The sequence below is a fragment of the Rhinatrema bivittatum genome, chromosome 5, assembly GCF_901001135.1.
Source record: "Rhinatrema bivittatum chromosome 5, aRhiBiv1.1, whole genome shotgun sequence".
In the NCBI taxonomy this organism is placed as follows: domain Eukaryota; kingdom Metazoa; phylum Chordata; class Amphibia; order Gymnophiona; family Rhinatrematidae; genus Rhinatrema; species Rhinatrema bivittatum.
Window position 1 is genome coordinate 101,676,665 of NC_042619.1, and position 20,570 is coordinate 101,697,234.

General features: G+C 45.6%; 1 protein-coding gene across 7 annotated transcripts in view; it reads left to right on the forward strand.

Annotated features, from left to right (window-relative positions):
- Positions 1-20,570, forward strand: part of PDS5B (PDS5 cohesin associated factor B) — a 644,248-nt gene that overhangs the window by 333,906 nt on the left and 289,772 nt on the right. For all 7 annotated transcript variants that reach the window (XM_029602667.1, XM_029602671.1, XM_029602673.1 and 4 more), the window contains one exon: positions 8,704-8,785. In XM_029602667.1, coding sequence (XP_029458527.1) covers positions 8,704-8,785 — 82 coding nt within the window. The remainder of the gene's footprint in view (positions 1-8,703; positions 8,786-20,570) is intronic.

Consider the following 20,570-nt stretch of genomic DNA (forward strand, 5'->3'; position numbering starts at 1 on the left):
ACCAAGGAGCTGCTGGCGTGCCCCCAGGTAGACGCCATGGTTAGCGCAATTGTGAAGCGCACCACCATTCTGGTGGAAGGGGGGACGGCCCTCAAGGATACACATGACCGGCGAATGGACGCCATTCTGAAACAAGCCTTTGAGGTGGCAGCCATGTCCCTACAAATTGCGACCTGCTGCACCGTGGTGACGCGTTCCTGTTTATCACAGGCTAGGAACAACACCCCAGGAGAAGAGATGGAATCAGCTCTCTCGTTCCTCACTGACGCAGCCTCCGACCTAGTCCGTACGGCAGCCAAGGGAGTGTCATCCTCAGTGGCAGCCAGGAGACAGCTCTGGCTACGTAATTGGTCGGTCAACTCCTCCTCCAAGACACGTCTCACAAGAATGCCCTTTTCCTAGACCATCCAGAGGTAGAAACTCTAGCGCTTCAACCCTTACAGGACTCGCTACCAAGCACCTCGTCCGCAGGCCAGGAACCAGTCCTTTCGGACTAAGCACAACAAGAGGAGAACCGGCCCGGGTCCCGGCCGTACCGCGCAATGACAATCAGCCGACCCATCCGGGGGTAGCAGCCATAGGGGGCAGGCTAACCCTCTTCTACCGCAGGTGGGTTGAGATCACCTCGGACCAGTGGCTCTTCGCCATCATCCGAGAAGGGTATTACCTGGACTTTCTTCGGCTCCCACCGGACAAGTTTGTGGAATCTCCTTGTTCACCCCTCGAGGACGGCACTAGAAGTTACCTTGCGGAGGCTCCTGTCCCTAAAAGCCATAATCCCAGAGCCTGCAGAGGAGAGAAATTCTGGACATTATTCCATTTATTTCATAGTGCCCAAGGAGGGCACTTTCAGGCCCGTCCTGGACCTCAAGTCAGTCAACCGACACCTACGGGTCCCCAGCTTTCGCATGGAAACTCTGCGGTCTGTCAAATTCAGTGCAGCCAGGGGAGTTTTTCACATCCCTAGATCTGTCAGAAGCCTACTTGCATATCCCAATCCATCAGGATCACCAGCGCTACTTACACTTCAAAGTCCTGAATCATCACTTCCAGTTCCGAGCTTTACCCTTCGGGTTAGCCACCGCGCCGCGGACCTTTACCAAGGTCATAGTAGTAGTGGCGGCGTCCCTCCGTAAGGAAGGAATCCTCGTCCATCCCTACCTGGACGATTGGCTGATCAGGGCAAAATCATCGGAGGAGAGCCACCAGGCAACCAACAGAGTTATAGCTCTTCTGGAAAGCCTAGGATGGGTAGTAAACTTGAACAAGAGTTCCCTGCAGCCTTCTCAGTCACTGGAATTACCTAGGAGTCCGATTCAACACCCAGGAAGACAAGGTCAGTCTGACATCCAAAAGGAGGTCAAAGCTCCGGAATCGTCTGCAGGCCCTGCTGAGCACCACCCGGCCCACAGCTTGGGATTACCTACAGGTCCTTGGCCTTATGGCATCCACTCTGGAGGTGATACCATGGGCGCGGGCGCATATGAGACCATTACAACGCGCCCTCCTATCTCGGTGGAGCCCACGATCACAGAACTACACCGTACACCTACCTCTACCAGCCAGAGTGCGGATTCAGATACGGTGGTGGTTGCAGACCGGCCACATGAGCCGGGGGTCAAGAATGTCCTCCCCAACCTTAGACCCTGCTCACTACAGATGCCAGCCTGAACGGATGGGGAGCACACTGCGAAGAACTCACCGCCCAAGGGCGGTGGAACAAAGAAGAGTCGGGGTGGAACATCAACCGACTAGAGGCACGGGCAGTCAGGATAGCATGCCTGCGATTTGCCCACAGACTTCGAAACAGAGCGATCAGAGTGATGTCAGACAACGCCACCACAGTGGCATACATCAACCGACAGGGCGGAACCAGAAGCCGACAGGTATCCCTAGAAATAGCCGCCCTGATGACTTGGGCGGAAGCAAATCTCCAGGACATCTCCGCCGTCCACATCGCCGGGAAGGACAACACCACGGCAGACTTCCTCAGCAGAGAAAGCCTAAGTCCGGGGGAATGGCAGCTGTCGACCACAGCTTTTCAGATGATTGTGGATCAGTGGGGGACGCCGGGCATGGACCTACTAGCGGACAGGTCCAACGCTCAAGTACCCAGATATTTCAGCCGCAGGCGGGATCCTCTATCCCAGGGGATCGATGCCCTGCTACAGCCATGGCCTCAGGGGATCCTGCTATATGCCTTTCCTCCATGGCCCCTGCTGGGCGCCATTATACACAAGATTCACCGGCACAGAGGCCTAGTTCTTCTAGTGGCCCAGGATTGGCCAAGAAGACCCTGGTACGCAGACAAGACTACTGGCAGGGAATTTATTTATTTATTTATTTATTTATAAAACTTTTAATATACCGACATTCATAGGGCACATCATGCCGGTTTACAAATAACTGAAGCAGGTAGAAAATACAATGAACAAGGGTGGGGGAGAAGGGGAGCAGGCAAGAAAAAGGTGAGAGGTGGGCAGGGGAAGAGCAGCAAGAAAGAATAGGGCAGAAGGAGAGAGAGGAACAATCAACTTGATAAATATAATAAGAGGAACATAGTTGTAACTGTTTTTAAGATTATAAGTTAAGGCGAAGTACTCATTTACAATAGATCAGTTGTATGATTAATTGTTTAAGGGGGGGGGGAGAGGGAGGCGGGTGTGGGGGAAGAGGTGGGGGGGGGAGATTAATGGGTAGGGGGAGTGGGCTAAGGGGGTAAGGGGTGGTTGGGGGGCGGAAGGGAGGGAGACGGCAAAGGAGGGGATAGGGGGTGGGCTAGGTTTGATTGGCTTCTGGGTAGGCTTGCCTGAACAGCCAGGTCTTAATGCCTTTTTTGAAGGACTGTAAGGAGGGCTCAAGTCGAAGGTAATGGGGAAGTGAGTTCCAAAGGGTGGGGCCAGCTATGGTTAACGCTCTTTCTCTGGTGTTGGAGAGGTGTGCGGTTTTGAGGGGTGGAGTGTGTAGGGTGCCTGCGAGGGCATTTCTAGTGGGTCGATTAGAGGTACGGAAGTGTGGCATGTTTTTAAGCCAGGCGGGGTTGTTTTTATGAAGGGCGTTGTGCAGTATGGTGAGGGTTTTATATTTAATGCGGTATGGTATGGGAAGCCAGTGCAGGTCCTTTAGTATGGGGGTTATGTGTTCAGTCTTACGGGTATTGGTGGTGATTCTTGCCATCGCATTTTGAAGGATTTGTAGGGGTTTGATTGCAGAAGTAGGGAGTCCTAACAGGAGGGAATTGCAGTAATCTAGTTTGGAAAGTATAGTGGACTGCAGAACTAAACGGAAATCATGTGCATGAAGGAGTGGTTTCAGTTTTTTAAGAATGTGAAGTTTGTAGAAGCCTCCTTTTATTAGGGACTTGATGTGTGGCTTGAAATTGAGGTGTTGATCAAGTAGGATTCCTAGGTCTCTTACATTAGATGTAGGTGAATGGGTTATGGTGGGGGTGGGAGCAGTGGGGCGGGAAGTGTGCTCTGGTTGATTGATGACGAGGATTTCAGTTTTATCTGCATTAAGTGCAAGGTGGAGATTGGCCAAAAGGGAGTTGATGGTGGAGAGGCAGGATTCCCAGTATTGAAGGGATGCCTTGAGTGTAGTTTGAATGGGGATGATGATTTGGACATCATCAGCATAGAGGAAGAAAGTCAGCCCAAGGTCAGAGAGAAGTTGGCAGAGGGGGAGAAGATAGATGTTGAAAAGTGTGGAGGAGAGGGGAGGATCCTTGGGGGGACGCCTTGTGTGAGTGGGATATGTGAAGAGGTACTTTGATTGATTTGTACAGCGTATTCTCTGTGGTTGAGATAGGAGGAGAACCAAGATAGAGCAGTGCCAGTGACGCCTATTTCTGCCAACCTGGAAAGTAGGATTTGGTGGTTAACAGTGTCAAAGGCCGCAGAGATATCAAGGATGGCCAGGAGGTATGCTTTCCCCTGGTCCATGCCAATGAGGAGAGTGTCAGTGATAGCTAAAAGGAGATTTTCAGTGTTACGACCTTTACGGAAGCCGAATTGCGAAGGGTGTAGGATATTGTGGTCCTCAAGGAAGTCAGTGAGTTGGATGTTGACTACCTTCTCGAGGATCTTGGATATAAGGGGGAGGTTGGAGATGGGTCTGTAGTTTGCTGGGTTCGTAGGATCAAGGGTGGGTTTTTTTAGGAGGGGTTTGACTACAGCTAGTTTAAGGGGGTCTGGAACTTTGCCGGAGGTTAGTGAGCAGTTAATTATGTTTGCTATGGGTTTAGCAATGGTAGTGGGTATGGAGAGGAGGAATTTAGAGGGGATTGAGTCTGCTATGTGAGAGGCCGGTCTCATCTTTTTTAGGATAGATTCTATCTCTAGGGTGGAAGTGTGTTCAAGGGATTCGAGGAGGTGCTTGGTATTACTGGTGGGGGGAGGAATGGGGGAGGGATTGGAGGGGAGGCGCTGAAGAATGCTGTTGATTTTGGTCTGGAAATACCTTGCGATTTCTTCACATTTTGTGTCGGTGTTTCCTTCGTGGGAGATGGGAGTGGGGGATTTAGTAAGATCAGCAACATAGGAGAAAAGGGCTTTGGGGTTGAATTGGTAGCAATGAATTTTGGAGGAATAGAAGTCACGTTTGGCTTGGAGGGTGGCTTGGCGGTAGTTGTGCAGGGTCTGTTTGTATATAGCTTTATGGGTAGGAGAGGGTTGTCTGCGCCAGATGCGTTCCTTGGATCTGAGATCCTGCTTTGCCTTCTTTAACTGGTTGGTATACCACGGTTGTTTTTCTCTTGTTGACAGGGGGATTTCTTTGTGTACAATTGGACAGAGTTCGTCAGCTATAGTGGATGTGATGTTATTCCATGATTGCAGGGCTGTATCTGGATTTGAGAGGTCAAGGTTCTTGGTTGTTTTTTCAAGTGCAAGGGCGAGCTCATCTGAGGGGCATGTTTTGCGAAAGGATATGGTTTTGTTCTGTGATTGTGATGTGTTGGTAGTGATGCTGGTAGAGAGGGAGGCATTGACAATGAAGTGGTCTGACCAAGGGATGGGGGTGGTGGAGGGGGTGTTGGATGCTGAGATGTAGGAGTTAACGAAAAGGAGGTCAAGGGTATGACCAGCTCTGTGTGTGGGTGTAGTGATGAGCTGTCTGTAACCTAGGGCTTTGAGAGTGATCAATAAGGTTTCACATGAGGAAGTGATCGGGCTGGCGTCTACGTGGAGATTGAAGTCGCCAAGTATAATGGCTGGGCTATCGGGTTTAAGGTTGTCAACGATAAATTCTATGAGGGGGGATGGGTCATGGTCAAGTATGCCGGGGGGGGGCATAGATGAGACATACCTGTAGGGCGGTGGATTTGAAAAGACCTATTTCTAGTTTGTGGGGGGGTTGGGAGGGTTGGAGTTTTAGGTTGAGATATTTTTTAGCTGCTAGGAGTAAACCACCGCCTCTTTTTTTATGTCTTGGGATAGAGAAGATATCATAGGTTTGTTGTGGGAGTTGGTTTAGGAAAACCTGGTCTGTGTCTTTTAGCCAGGTTTCCGTGATGGCGCATAGGTCTAGGCTGTTGTCAGAGAGGATGTCGTAGAGGATAGGCGCTTTTTTAAGGATAGATTGGGAGTTGAATAATGAAATGGCAAGAGTTGCTAGGCCTAGGAGTTGTGTGAGGGGTGTGATCAAGATAGGGATTAAGGATTTCTGGTGGTTGCCAGGATGGATTTGGGAAAGGGTGGTTTTGCGTAGGGTGGGGTGGTGGATAATGGGAATAGTGTAGTGACACGTCGGATTGAAGGTAGGGTGGGGGCAGGGAAGGAAGAAACGGTACGGTGGGCTGCTGTAAATCCACACAGAGGGATGAGGGTGGGAGTTAGAGCCAGGATGGAGGAGTTATGCAGTTACATATAACTTGGTGTGGTACATTTGACTGGAGAATGTACTTGCAATGGAGTCTTTTCTTGTATAAATAGGACGTTGCAAGTGAGAAGCATTAGGGGGGGTTTATACAGTTAGGAATGAACAGGTGGGGTAGGTACTTACAAGGCTTTCTATATACAATTGTTATGAAGGAAAGACATAGCTTTAGTTATATACCCCTGCCTCCACACAGGGACCTGCTGCGGCAAGGTCCCATCCTCCACGAGGATCCAGCTCAATTCTCTCTTACAGTCTGGCCATTGAGAGGGCTAGACTGAAGAAAAGAGGATACTCGGGGCCGGTCATAGATACACTCCTCCGAGCACGCAAGTTCTCCACATCACTAACATATATAAGGATCTGGAGACTATTTGAAGCTTGGTGCGAAACTCACGGCACCAATCCACATGCCGCTAAGATCCCTATCATTTTGGATTTCCTGCAAGATGGACTTCAGAAGGGTCTGTCCCTCAATTCCCTCAAGGTTCAAGTGACAGCGCTATCCTGCTACAGTCCCTGGAGTGACAGCAACAACATCGCCACACACCCAGACGTTTCACGTTTCCTGAAAGGAGTCACACATTCGCCCGCCACTGAAGTGGCCAGTGCCCCTGTGGAACCTCAACCTTGTTTTGTAGTTTCTAGCGGGACCCGCCTTCAGACCACTTCGAGGCCTGTCCCTCCGTTTGTTAACCTTGAAGATGGTATTCCTGCTGGCCGTATGCTCAGCACGCCGCATCTCAGAGCTACAAGCGCTGTCCTGCCGTGATCCGTTTCTCAGACTCACTCCAGAGGCGATCCATCTTCGCACGGTTCCTTCCTTCTTACCCAAAGTAGTCTCACACTTCCACCTCAACCAAACGATATCCTTGCCTACCACGGAAGGTTTGAAGAAGTCGGAAGAAGGTCGAATTCTTCGCCATCTCGACATTGGCAGGCTGCTGTCCAGATACCTGGACATGTCGGAAGCAGTACGAAAGACGGACCACCTGTTCGTCCTTCACAGCGGGAAGAAGCAAGGGGAAGCGGCCTCATGGGCAACCATCGCCCGCTGGATCAAAGAAGTTATCAAGGCAGCCTACGTAGAAGCGGGAAAACCACCACCTCTACGGGTCAAGGCTCACTCTACCAGAGCGCAAGCGGCCTCTTGGGCAGAAACTAGGATGCTGTGGCCTGCAGAGATATGTAAACTGGCGACGTGGTCCTCCCTCCATACCTTCTCCAGATTCTACCGTCTGGACGTAAAGGCCAGGGAGGACATAGCATTTGCGAGGGCAATCCTAAACTGTCCTCGGGCAGCCTCCCACCCAGTCCGGGAGTAGCTTTTGTACATCCCACTTGTTTTGAGTCCATCTGCTACACGCTAGAAAATGTAGAGATTACTTACCTGATAATTTCCTTTTCCTTAGTGTATGCAGATGGACTCAGCATCCCGCCCGGCTGCCGGCTTACATGGGGATTCATCGACTCACGGTAAGCCATGTTTTCTTATGATAGGGCATCCACCCTGCCGGGTGTCGACGCCTTCCGGTTGAGAACACTGGCAGTCTCCAGCTACTATCAATCGGTCAGGGTAATCCTGTTCATTTAATCGATCGGTCAGTTACACATATATCCATAAAGCTTTTGCAAGGAAGATTACTGAATTGCTGCACTTCCTGCGGGGGTATATGTACCCGTGCTGACGTCAGATCCGTCTCCAACTGCTAGCACGAGCACACTATACCCACTTGTTTTGAGTCCATCTGCATACACTAAGGAAAAGGAGATTATCAGGTAAGTAATCTCTACATTAATGTATTTATATTCTGCTTTTTCATAAATATGTTTAACAAATTTATGTTGCATGCACATTTATTAGCATAATAAAGGTTAACAGCGATACAATAATTGATGCTAAACTTTTATCAAGGACTGATTCAGGCCTTGATAAAAGGCCTGAATCAGTCCTTGATACTTGAATTCTTTACTTTTCAGGAAATGAAAATGAAATCACAGGCTATGTAGATTGATTTTTTTTTTAAGTACATGATATACTTTTAATCAAAATGCACCATGGATGAGGCAATAATATATAACTACTGTAGAAAAAGAATCCAGAAATTTCTTACATAAAATGGAGGCAGGCATTTATAAATTGTTTAAAGCATCTTTTAGGATAACTAGCCATTTACACAGACCATTGATATCTCTAATCCTTGCTCAGTCACCATATATTTCAGATTGGAAAGAGTCAGTTTTTTTCAAAAACATTTTTGTGCACTAGAGCACAGTATTGCAATGTTTAACAGTGTGCCAAGTCTTAAAGTACAAAACATATATAATATCCCAGATTTTCTATGTAGAAAGTGCAGTCGTTTACAGCTCTGTTTTTAGCCAACATTTATATGGCCAGTTTGTGGGCACAAAATGTAATGTCCCAGTTAGTTTTTAATGCAAAAAATAGTTGCTACTTAACTTTCCAAGAAAATGCAGCTTTGCTTTTTGCCAACATTTAAGTGCCCTCCACAGCTGTGTTTAGACGAAGTCTTGCCTGTTTTGAGGGCTGTTCTGTGAATGCCATATATTTCCAGTTTGAAATATTTAGTGACTGGGCAATGACTAGTGATGTTAGCTATGCATATGAAGGGAAAATTTTACCCTAAAAGATAATTTAGCTGTAATTTATGAATGTCTGTCTTAATGTAAGACATTTCTGGATTCAGCTCTACTTTTGATTCTTTTTATATGCCACTGATGTGCTACTGTCTCATCCATAGTGCATTTTGATTATTTGGTTGGTAGATTGATTGGGTTTTTATTTCTGAGATGTTTTATCTTTGACAGAGCATTGAATGAAATGTGGAAATGTCAAAACATGCTGAGGCATCACGTAAAGGACCTACTAGACCTAATCAAACAGCCCAAAGTAAGTGATTACCTGGATTCTGATTGTGCTTGCATGCATGCTCCACTTCAATTAGGTATTTGAGAGGAAATGAGTAAGAATGTCACCCAGTTATTGCATTGGAGAAAGATCCTTACAATCAAATTCAAATTTCACGTTCTGGTATACATCATCTGTGAATGGGGGGATTTACATGCAGAAAAGTCTCAAACTGACAATGCTACTTGACTGAAGTGAATTTCTCCAGTAGTTTAATTTTCTGGTACTTGCTGTAATAAAAGTTTAAATAGAGCCCGCAGCTTCATTATCTCAGGTTTAAATCATTATCTTGAAAAACTGGAGGTTCGTGTGCTTTCACAGAAGAGACAAGCAAATCAGTCATGACTAAATATGGTGCTCTCAGAATGTATGGTACTTCCAGAGCTTTTGGGGAGGGGGAAAAAGTCTCTTCTAGTCATGTGCAGGAATTGTTGCTCAGCTTTTGCCCCACATTTATGTTTCTGTTTATCCCCCAGCAGTATCAAACATGACTTCAGTTCTGCAGCTGTATGCCTTTTATTTGTGATTTTTTGCTTCTGGCAGTGTTTGTGTTTTCATTTCTTCCCCTCTTTTCTTAGTCAGGTTTTTTGGTAGTTTGAGTATCTTTAACTTTCTTGATGATCCTTCTTTCTTTGCCAGTCCCCATATTTTTTCCAGCTATGTCGCATATCACAGGTGTACTGACCCATTTTTCTTTGGGCATCTCTTCTGTAGAAAGAAAATTTCAGCTTTTAATTTTGCTGCTTTGATTTTACTCCTCATGAGCCTGATGTAATAAAATGTAAGTAAAAAAAAAAATACAGAAAGTTAGTGCACTTTCTTTACTCACGCACAAAAAAATTGACTCTGGATATGGAAAGAAATATGCAAATACTTTTGGAGTTTCAAAAAGCGGTGCGCTAAAAAAAAACAACCTGTTACATTTGTAGTAAAAATATATTGAGCTTAGCACATCTTTTTGCTTCAGCAAGGTACGCTGAAAAGGGATAGTATAAAAAATTGCACAAATTTTGCTGCTGTATCTTTAAAAAAAACTGGTCCACCTAGGTTATCTGTCAAATGCTCTCTGCCCCCTTCTTCCTCCTCCCACCAGCTCACTATACCACTCACCAATTAATGCACCACTACCAACACCACCACCACCACACCCCCCATTCTTACCTATCCTGTAAAATGTCACTTCCTGTTTTCCCTGCTGGACATTTTAAAAAATGGCAGAGGTTCACCTGGGGTCAATGCATAGTTATCCTCCTTTACCCCTAGGTTCATCAAAAAGTGTTACTAACGCATTGATAAAGCCCGCGATAAGAAATAGCGGAATATTTCTGGAAATTTTTGAGTTACCGCACCACGAGGTAAGTTACAGCTTCGCGTCTTTATTATCGCTCAGTATTACTAGGCCCTCATAGTAGTTACGTTTTTATATCTATATACCCTGTTTCCCCGAAAATAAGACAGTGTCTTATATTAATTTTTGCTACCAAAGATGCACTAGGCCTTATTTTCAGGGGATGTCTAATACCGTTGAGCTCCTGGCTGCCCCTGCGTCAGCCATGTCCCACCAGTGTGCTGTCAGAGAGAGGTAAGAGTGTGCAGCATTCATGGTAGTCAGCTTGGGCTGACTCTGCTGCTTTTGAACCTCTGCACACTGCTTGGAAGGGGTCCCCCGATGGTACTGCCACCATCCCCAGATGTCAGTAATCTTGCTGCCACTGTCACTGCTGCCACATGGCTATTGGGGAGGCGCCGATTGCTGCTAATGACACTGAAGCCCATTCTGCTGCCTCCTCTGTGCAGGCCCCGTGGGCTTCCACTTTCTCCATGCTGATCTCGTACATTGTGAGATCTGCATAGAGAAAGTGCTATTCTTGCACATTCCCAAAGATTACATGTGCCAATCACTAAAAAGTAATTTATTTTTTTTTTACCTTTGCTGGCTGATGTTAGTTTTCTAATCGGTTGGTCACAGGCTTTTTTTTTTTTCCACCTTCCCTTTCTTATTTTTTTGCCAATTCCTTTTATATTGTCCTTTTTTCTTCCGTATTTCTTTTCTCTCCGTCTTCTTCCCTCAAACACAGTCAGGTTCTCATTCTCACATGCATTTCTCTCTCTCTCACACACAGAGACCCTCACTGTCACATGCTGTCTCTCATACAATCATTCATACACACAGTCTCTCACTGGCACATGCTGTCTCTCACACACACACAGAGGCTCTCACATGCTGCCTCTGCAAACATTCAGATCCTCACTCCCACACACAATCTCTCAACTCATCTCATACACGCACGCACACACCCTCTACAGACCCTCAGCCTCTCTCTCACCTCTGGGCCTCCTCTTCGCGGGTCGCCGCAGGATGGGCTCTGCAGCGGCCCTGAACTTCTCGGGCCTCTTCCTCGGCCCTGCTACCGGGCCTCTTCCTCTTCTTGGGCCGCTGCGACTTGGGATTCGCAGCAGCCCGCGGCGGCTCCTCTTCTGTACGTGCTGATGCTCTTTCTCCTTCCTGCCCACGCGGCTCCGGCAACGTTTACTTCCGGGGCCGCACAGGCAGGAAGGAGAAAGAGCATCAGCGCATTCGAACGCGATCTTTTTCTTCGGGCAAGGAGGCTCAGCGGCCGCATGAGCCTCCTTGCGCCCGGGCGCATCGGCTCCCCTCCGGATACCACTGCTCGCATCTGCCCCTAATACTTTGGAAACTTTATTTAAAAAAAAAAAAAAAAAAAAATGATGTCACAGGATTGACCGGCCCACCGGGGGAAGGCCGATCCCCCGATAGGTCAATCCGCCCCTGTTTACAAGGGATGTCTTACTTTCGGGGGAGGTCTTATATTTAAGAATTCGGCAAAATCCCTACTAGGTCTTATTTTTGGGGGATGTCTTATTTTCGGGGAAACACGGTAGGAGGGCCACCTAATAGGTCGAGGTGAGGTGTTAGTGGTGGAGTAAGGGCCAGTTTTGCATGTAGAGTGAGACATACGAACAGCACAGTATACCTTGGTGAAGATTTGACATCATTTAGAGCAGGGGTAGGCAGGTCCGGTCCTCGAGGGCTGCAAACCAGTCGGGTTTTCAGGATACCCCTAATGAATATGCATGAAATAGATTTGCATACAACTGAGGGCAGTGTGTATGCAGGTCTCTCTCATGCATATTCATTAAGGATATCCTGAAAACCCGACTGGTTTGCAGCCCTCGAGGACCGGAATTGCCCACCCCTGATTTAGAGTGAGGAAAGTCTCAAAAACATGAAATTTCTACTATGTTCTCTCACCCTAGCTTGATGGACTCAGAAATTTCATGTTTTTGAGACTTTCCTCACTCCAAATTATGTCAAATCTTCACCAAAGTGTACTGTGCTGTTCATACATCTCACTCTACATGCGAAACTCGCCCCTAAACCACCACTAACTCCTCACCTCGACCTATTAGGTGTCCCTCCTATAGAGATATAAATAGGTGCACACAGTGAGGCCCTCCCCAGAGGCATGCTCTCTTTCTCCCCCTCTCTCCCCACTCCCCCTCTCCCTCCCCCAAACCCAGAAATGGCCAAAATGCAATTCCAAAAATTTATTGCGAATTGCGTTATGGCCATTTCGGGCATATCGCACAGCTTAACGCCAGTGAAAAAGGTGTAGTTATTTCTGGCGTTAAAACCGTACAATAGCATGTGTTATGCTATTGCACAGTGTGATATTACCCCTAATTTAACTAAATCTCGCCCAAACGTCTCCTCCGATCCCACCCCCTCAAAAATTTGCATTCGTGCCATACGTTACTATATGTTTTGCATGCATTATGGCGTTAACACCATAACACATTTTGATGAATGATGCAATTAGTTACTTAATTTGCTGGCTTTCCTTTGCTTAATTCAGTTTGGGGAGAACAAGCTTGTTGAGTGAGTAAAGTGGGGTACAAGCAAGAGGTTGGGGGGAGAATAAGAACAGACTGGTTGTAAAGGGCAAAAAACCTCTATTGGGTCTTGAACCAGGAGTTTGCTAGGTAAAAGACAGCTTTGCCTTTTGAGCCATTAGATGGTGCTGGGAAATCCAGAATACGTGCGAGAAGAGTTCTGGTTTTGAGGTTTATTTCAAGCACTATGAGCTCTACTCCTGAGGAATTGGATTGGAGCCTGGGGCTTGAAAAGGTATTGCTGGGAGTACCACCTGTTTCTGGAAACTTGAGGGCTTTTAGCCACGCTGGGTAGAACCTGTACAAGGAAATAGGAGCCAACTTTTGAAAATGATTGGAGGTACTGAAAACATAAATTACTGCACTCCCAGCAAAAAAGAAAAAGAATACAGTGGGTCATGAGTGTGACTGACTAGTCTGTATTTAAATGTTCAGAGTAACCAATAATGTGGTCAAGGGGGAAGAAGACCCATTTGGCCAAAACAGTCCCATTAGTTCTTCTCCTGTACTCCAGCTCATCCCCACCAGTCTTCTCCATCCTGCTCCATTCCTCACTAATAACCCATCCACTTCCCCCACCTTCACCTGTTACAACCACTCTCTCTCACCCTCTTCCCTCCCCCCCCCCCCAAATTCTCATTCTCCTTAAGCTTTTTCCACCCATCTTCTCCACCTCTCCTCCCCTCCTTATTTCCTCTGCACTCTTAATTCTCCCCCTCCTGCATGGGCATATTTTGAATTTTTTTTTTATAATTTACTTTTTATTAAAGCATTTCAGGTATAAGTTAACTTAGCAATATAGTTATATTTTCCCTGTCAGAGATTCCCCCACAATCCTCTCCTGGCTCCCCCCCCCCCCAAGTCAAGTTATGATCAGTCTATGATCTTTGTCCTAGGCTTGAAACAATGTCCAAACATGGACAGAAGTAGACAGAATGTCTTCTGTAGTCAGCTGTTCCATCTGATAAATTCCCCATAATTTCTTGTATAATGAAAACATACTAGGTGGGTCCTTCTGCTTCCAATGTGCCACTATTTCACATTTCGCAGCCATTAAAATTTGAGTAAGTAGCTTGTCTTTATTCTTTGATAACTCCTCTATCTGAGCATTAAGCAAACATAATTGGACCTTATCAGTTTGCAGTTTTGTAATGTCCAGGATCAGATGTTATACTGTATCCCAAAACTGGGCAGTTTTGTAACAAGACCATAAAATATGACCCTTTATGTCTATTTACCCACATTCTCTCCAACATTGATCAGAAACATTTTTATAAATACATTTTAACCTATTAGTAGTACTATATGAAATATATCTTAAAATAAATTTCTACCAATTGTGCAGAAATAGATGTCTTAGAGATTCAGTCATTCCAAATGTCCTCATCTCTTGTACAAGACAGATCTTTCCCAATTCAACTCAGGTTTTAATTCCAGCACACACACACTCCGCCCCACCCATCCAATGACCACTCAGTTCCTTATAAAACTTAGAAATGTAACCCTTGAGGGGTAGACAATCCTTAAAACATTTCTCAAATGAAGAATTACATAAATATAATTGTTGTTTTCCCATTAACTACTGAATATTGTGTTTAATTTGTAAATACACATAATCAGCATCCTGCAATTTAAATATCTTTCAGTGACCAACGATCCTTGGGAATTTAATAACTGTCCTAGGCAGGCCAATCCAGCTTTTTCCCATCTCTTAAAACTCTTCCCTTCTTATAGCTGGAAACTCCACATTAAGCCTAATTGGCGGAAGTGGAGAATTTTTTCCCCATGAAGAAACTTATCCCTAACAGACTCCTACATCTCTATCGTATGTCTGGTATAGAGGTTTTCCACAAACTTGGGGGTTATACGATATTTTTAATATAAAAAATTAAAAATAAATGGGAGTTTTCCCCAAGAAATGTTGCTTCATTTTAACCCACTGTTTCATTTTAGGGTCCCAGGTTTTCCCCACCAATACCAGTGCCGGGCACCATGCCTCCTTGGAGCTCTGGGGAAATGCTGGTGACGCCTCGTCCCCCTCCATCAATCCTTTCCTCACAGGACTTCCAGGTGCAGTTGGATCGCAGGATGCAGTGTGCGGTCCTCCAAGCCCTACGGAGCATTGAACCGCCACCAGCCCCCATATTGGTGCTGGAGCCCGCGCCATCCATCTTGGCGTCCCTGGTCGAACGTCTGGATGTTCTGCATGGAGCCCTCCCAACAAAACTGGTGCCTGAGGGACTTTCGGTTCCCCAGCAGCCACCGATGCCCCCCTTGGGTGTGATTCCTATCATTGGGTCCTCCAAAGAGGAAGATGTGGACTGACCGCCGGTGCTGTCCAGTGCAGTGGTCCTGAGGCCTTCGTTTCCCAAGCCCTTGCCCGGGCCATCCGGCCTCTCAAGACCCTCTGTGCCCCTGCTTCCACTGGGGCTGTCTGCTCCATCGGTGCCTTTGGTTCCCACAAGGCCATCTGTGCTTAGATCCGCGGATTTGCACAGACCTAACTTGCAAGGGCCCACGGGGACCTCAGCGAGGAAGAGGGTCCATATGATCCGTGGGGAGATGACTTTTTGGAGCCTTCCTCTGAGATTTCCAAAGATCCTTTCTCAAAGCCTTCGCCCCCGGGCTTTGTACAGACCATGGCTGAGACCATCCCCTTCCAGATTCTCACGGAAGAGGATGTGCGGCATAAGATGTTGGAGGTCCTCCAATTTATCAACGCCCCGAAGGAGATAGTGACTGTTCCCATCCATGATAATTTTAAAGGACCCCCTTCTTTGGATGTGGGAACACCTGATATCCATCGCCCCTGTAAATAGGAAGGCGGATGCCACCTAATTGGTGCAACAGGCCTTGGGCTTTGAGAAGTGCCATCTCTCGCACCAGTCTGTGGTAGTGGAGTTCGCTCTCAAACAAACCAAATGCTCCTGCACCAATGCTGCGGCCCCTCTGGGGTGAGAGCATAGGGAGCTCGATGCCCTGGGTAGGAAGATTTTTCAGAGCACCATGCTAAAAGCCCGGATAGCCTCTTAACAATTGTACATGATTCGGTACAATCAGAACCTATGGAAGTAGGTCCAAGAACTTGCGGAGAGTCTCCCGCAGCAGGGGGCAGATTTCGCTGCTTTGCCCATCTTTGGTCGATCATCACCTTGGACCGATGGGTCCTCACTATCTTTTGTCAGGGATATCGACTGAATGTCAGAGAAATCCCGGAGGACTCTTCCCCATGTCCATCATGGGGTTTGTCTGCCCAACAGGACATACTTCACACACAGCTCTCCGCCCTCATAGAAGTGGGAGCAGTAGAACCAGGGTTGAGGATTCTATTCAGCTTTGACAAAAGTTTTCCATGCTGGGCTCCAATGGATGATGTCAACCATCTGTGAGGACTAGCATCCTGCTGTCCTAGGAGAACACCTGTTACATGTAAGCAACTATCTCTTGTTAGATTTATTCACAAATCTTTTCATCCCTAAGAAACACATAATTGAGCTTCCAGGACCTTTTCTGAGTATATAGAGAGAAACTTTTAGTTGCCACCCAAACCGGTGCATAATCCTTCTATACATCTCTCAATATGGACATTAGAAAGCTGTCCCATTAGCAAAGTAGCTATAAGCAATATATTTTGAGAATATATATGATTATTGTGGTGTAGAATAGAAAGTGAAAAACATTTTTGGATTTAGAACTCTCTAAGCATCCAGTATCCCTAATGTATCTAGCATGGTAACTAATTTCTGCCTATGGCCCCTTGAGATGATAAAGACTTTTTGATTTATCTTTTTCAGGATGAATAGTTAAATTAAAATGTCCCCCTAGTATTAATGACCTCTTAGCAAAATCCATCAATGATTCACTAAGGTTATAGTAGCCACCCTGATCTTGGTTAGGAGCATAAATGTTTGCAAGTGTAACTCTTACCCTCTTAGCATCAGCATTGAGAAATATAAATCTGCCCTCTTTATACCTTTTAGTTTCCAATATAGAAATATTTAATGTTTTGTGTAACAAAATTCCCACTCCTCCAAATTTCTTTTTATGAAGATTTGAGGCTTGCAAAATTTGAATGTAATCTTTGTTCTATAAATGTTTTTATCTTGCCTCCTAAAGTGTGTCTCTTGTATGAAGGCAATATCTGCACTTAACATATTAAATTATTTAAATAGTAATTGTCGCTTAGTAGGAATATTCAAGCCTTGGACATTTAAGGATAAAATCTTATTCAGCATTGTCACTTATGAACCAGTAGTCTCTCTAATGGCCACCTATTTATCCCTCCTCCTCGCCCATCCAACCACTTTTGTCTTCTTTCTTCCCCAAACCCCCACTCACCAAATGACCTCCAGTCTCTTTCTTCATCTCCCATGACCTCCCTTATACCCTTCCTCTAACTGCCCCACTCCACTTCCCTAATTCTGCCATAATCAACAGAAAGCATAAGAAGGAATGACCCCATCTCCAGATGTAAGCAAACTTCACACAGTACACACATGTATTATCACAAAAATTAATCTCAGAGCAACTAAAGCCCATATAACCTAATATCCATTGGAACTCCCTGGTTATTTCCAGAGAGTGTCCGCTTCCTGTAGACCCAACTTCAGAACTTCAGAACCAGGTAAATCTCAACTGAAGAACAGTCACTGCTCAGTCATATTTTTCTCAAAGCCTCTAGCCATTAGACAGTATCTCATGCGTTGGATCATTTTTTCCATGATAGGACTTGCTGCCATATAGCAAAAGCTTATTTTATGGAAGAAAATACTCTTGCACTTGTCTTCAGCTTTTCTGCTGCCAGTCCAGTCATGTCAGGGCCTGCTTTCTGTAGTGCCTTTGTTGCTGCCTCCTTTTTTTTTGATCTTATAAATCAACCCACTAACTGTAAATTAGAGGCTAAAGGGAAACAACAGTTTGTAACTCACATTTTCACGGCAGAGCTTTGCAGTAAATTCCCTCAGCTACCTTCTTCATAATAATAATCTCATTCAGCACCAAGTCATTATATATGGCCAACTTGTAACCTATCCACAGAAATCGCTTTAGCCTTTGCCAAAATCTTCTTAATTGAGAAGTCTCTGAAACAAGCCACACTGTCTCTGGGGAGATTGCCTTGCTGAGGGCCCAGAATCCTGTGGGCTTTTTCAGTATATATTGGAATAGGCTTTTCACACTTCTTTTGACCATCGGCCAGTAATTCCTTGCTGATTCCATACTTCAACTTAGCATCCTCATAGTTGCTGATTTCTGGAAGACTTGTCACTCTTAGATTATTTCGCCTGGATCTATTTTCCAGGTCTTCTCTTTTGTCCAAAATGTCTACTTGTGGTGATTCCAGATTAGAGACAATAGTGCTCACCTCCAAGATATGCACCTTATGATCTTTACTTCTTTGTTCCACTTACTCAATTCAGGCTCCTGTCTTCAAGTCTGCCCCTTTCAATTCAGTAGTCATCTCAATTATTTCATTTTTCACAGATATCAAGGCCTGCTTTGTCATGAAACCAGGTTTTTATGTCTGCTCTGGTGAATTTTTTTTTTCAGCACAGACTGTTCTCTCTGTAAAACCTGCAATTGAGTCTGATGAGGCCTGTTTCTGCTCTGCTCAACTCATGATTGGCTGATCAGTCAGTATCTCTCCTTCTCCAGAACACCACATCTGCATGTGGTATTTCTTGCTCTTTATGGAAATGCAGAAATAACTGCTGTCTCCTGTGGGAAGTATAATGTTTTCCTTGATTCCCCTGCAATTCAAGCCATAAACACAGCCCCTCTCAGTAATGAAGCAATCAATTTTTAAAAGATTTTGAACGTGTGATATCAAATGCCATCACGATCTCCTTCCCCTGCCTTCCAGTAAAATATCTTATTTTTCCAACCTTATGTCTGCAGATATGAATTTATTCAGAAGATATAAGATATGCCATCTGGGTCAGATCATCAAACCCAGTATCCTGTGTCCAACAGTGGCCAATCCAAGACACAAGTACCTGGCAAGTACCCAAACATTAAATAGAACCCAAGCTACTATTCCTTATTGATTAATAGCAGTTTATGGCTTTCTCCTCTAGGAACTTATCCAAACCATTTTTAAACCTAGCTACACTAGCCGCCGTAACTTCCTCTGGCAATGAATTCCAAAGCTTAATTATGCATCGAGTAAAATAATTTTCTCGGATTTGCTTTAAATGAGCTACTTGCTAATTTCAAGGAGTGCCCTCTAGTCCTTCTATTATCTGAGAGAGTAAATAACCAATTTACATCTACCTGTTCAAGTCCTTTCATGATTTTGTAGACCTCTATTATATCCCTCCTCAGTTTTCTCTTCTCCAAGCTGAACAGCCTTAACCTCTTTTGTCTTTCCTCATAGGGGAGCCGTTGCATGCCCTTTATCATTTTGGTCACTCTTCTCTGTACTTTCTCCACTGTAACTATATGTTCTTTGAGATGCGGCAACCAGAATTGCACAGTATTGAAGGTTTGGTCTCACCTTGGAGCGATATGGAGGCTTTGTGACATCCTGTTTTATTTGCCATTCCCCTCCTAATAAAAGGATGGTTGCTTTTTTGACTGAAACAGCACACTGAACAGACTATTTCAATGTATTATCCACTATGACACCTGATCTCTTTCCTGGGTGGTATCTCCTAAGATGGAACACCTAACATTGTGTAATTACAGCAAGGCATATTTTTCCTTAGATGCATCAGCTTGCACTTGTCCAAATTACATTTTATCTGCCATTTGGAAGCCCAATCTTTCAGTCTCACAAGGTCCTCCTGTAATTTATCACAATCCGCTTGAGATTTAACTATTCTGCATAATTTTGTCTTGTCTGCAAATCTGATCTCACTCGCCAAGGAAGCGCTAGGAGCGCGCAGTTGTTGTCCCTAGTGCCTCCTTTTAGCATGACCCCTCATTTGCATGCTGTATCGCACGCCCAGGAGAGGGAGCTTTGTGCGCTTTGAAGAGCAGGTACCAAAAACAGATGTGCTTTTTTAGCACGTTCGTACTGTATCGGCCTGTATATTAGCAGCCATTCCCATCTCCTGTGCACCTTAGCCTGTGTATCCTATACTGCTGCTCTCAACTATTGGCCAGACATTCCATAGCCAGCTATTAGGCTGCAGGTGAGGTTGGGAGCAGTAGCTGAGAGACCTAAGTGAAGTGCTTGCCAGGCCCCTCCACTGCAGCCCATTGTCAGATTCCACAGCCAGCAAATAGGCTGCAGGGGGAGGTGGAAAATGTATCATGGTAGACACAGCCACAAAAATCTTCTGTACCTCCAGGAGGCCAAGTGGCTCAACCCCCGCCAGGCTCTGTGGTCTTTATTCTTCAGTGCCGGGATGGATGCCCTGTCTCGCTCATTCGACCCCTCTGACCAAACCACAGTTCATCTTAAGCTCAGCCAAGATTCTGGCTACAACCATCTCCTTCATTCCTGTTGGCAAGACGACAGTACACACACATTCCAGAGAGAAAATTCTTAAGTGGGGTCAGGACTTTAGGCTGGATGGACACCAGAGGGCCCTTAAGACTATGGAGTTGATCTTGCGCCAATACTGGTGGCTCTGGATGACCCAGGACATCCAGGCATATGTGGATTCATGCCCAAACAGTTGCAACAACTTTTCTTACCAGCGCCCATGGGATCTTTTCCAATTTCTGCAAATCCTAGACAAGCCATGGACTCGTATAATCACAGATTTAATAATGGACTTTCCCACATCAGAGGGCTGTACTGTTATTTGGGTCGTTGTAGACTGCTTCTCAAAGATGGTACATGTCATTCCCTTACCTTCACTGATCTTAGCTGCCAACTTTGCTTTCAAGTTCCTTAAAGAAGTAT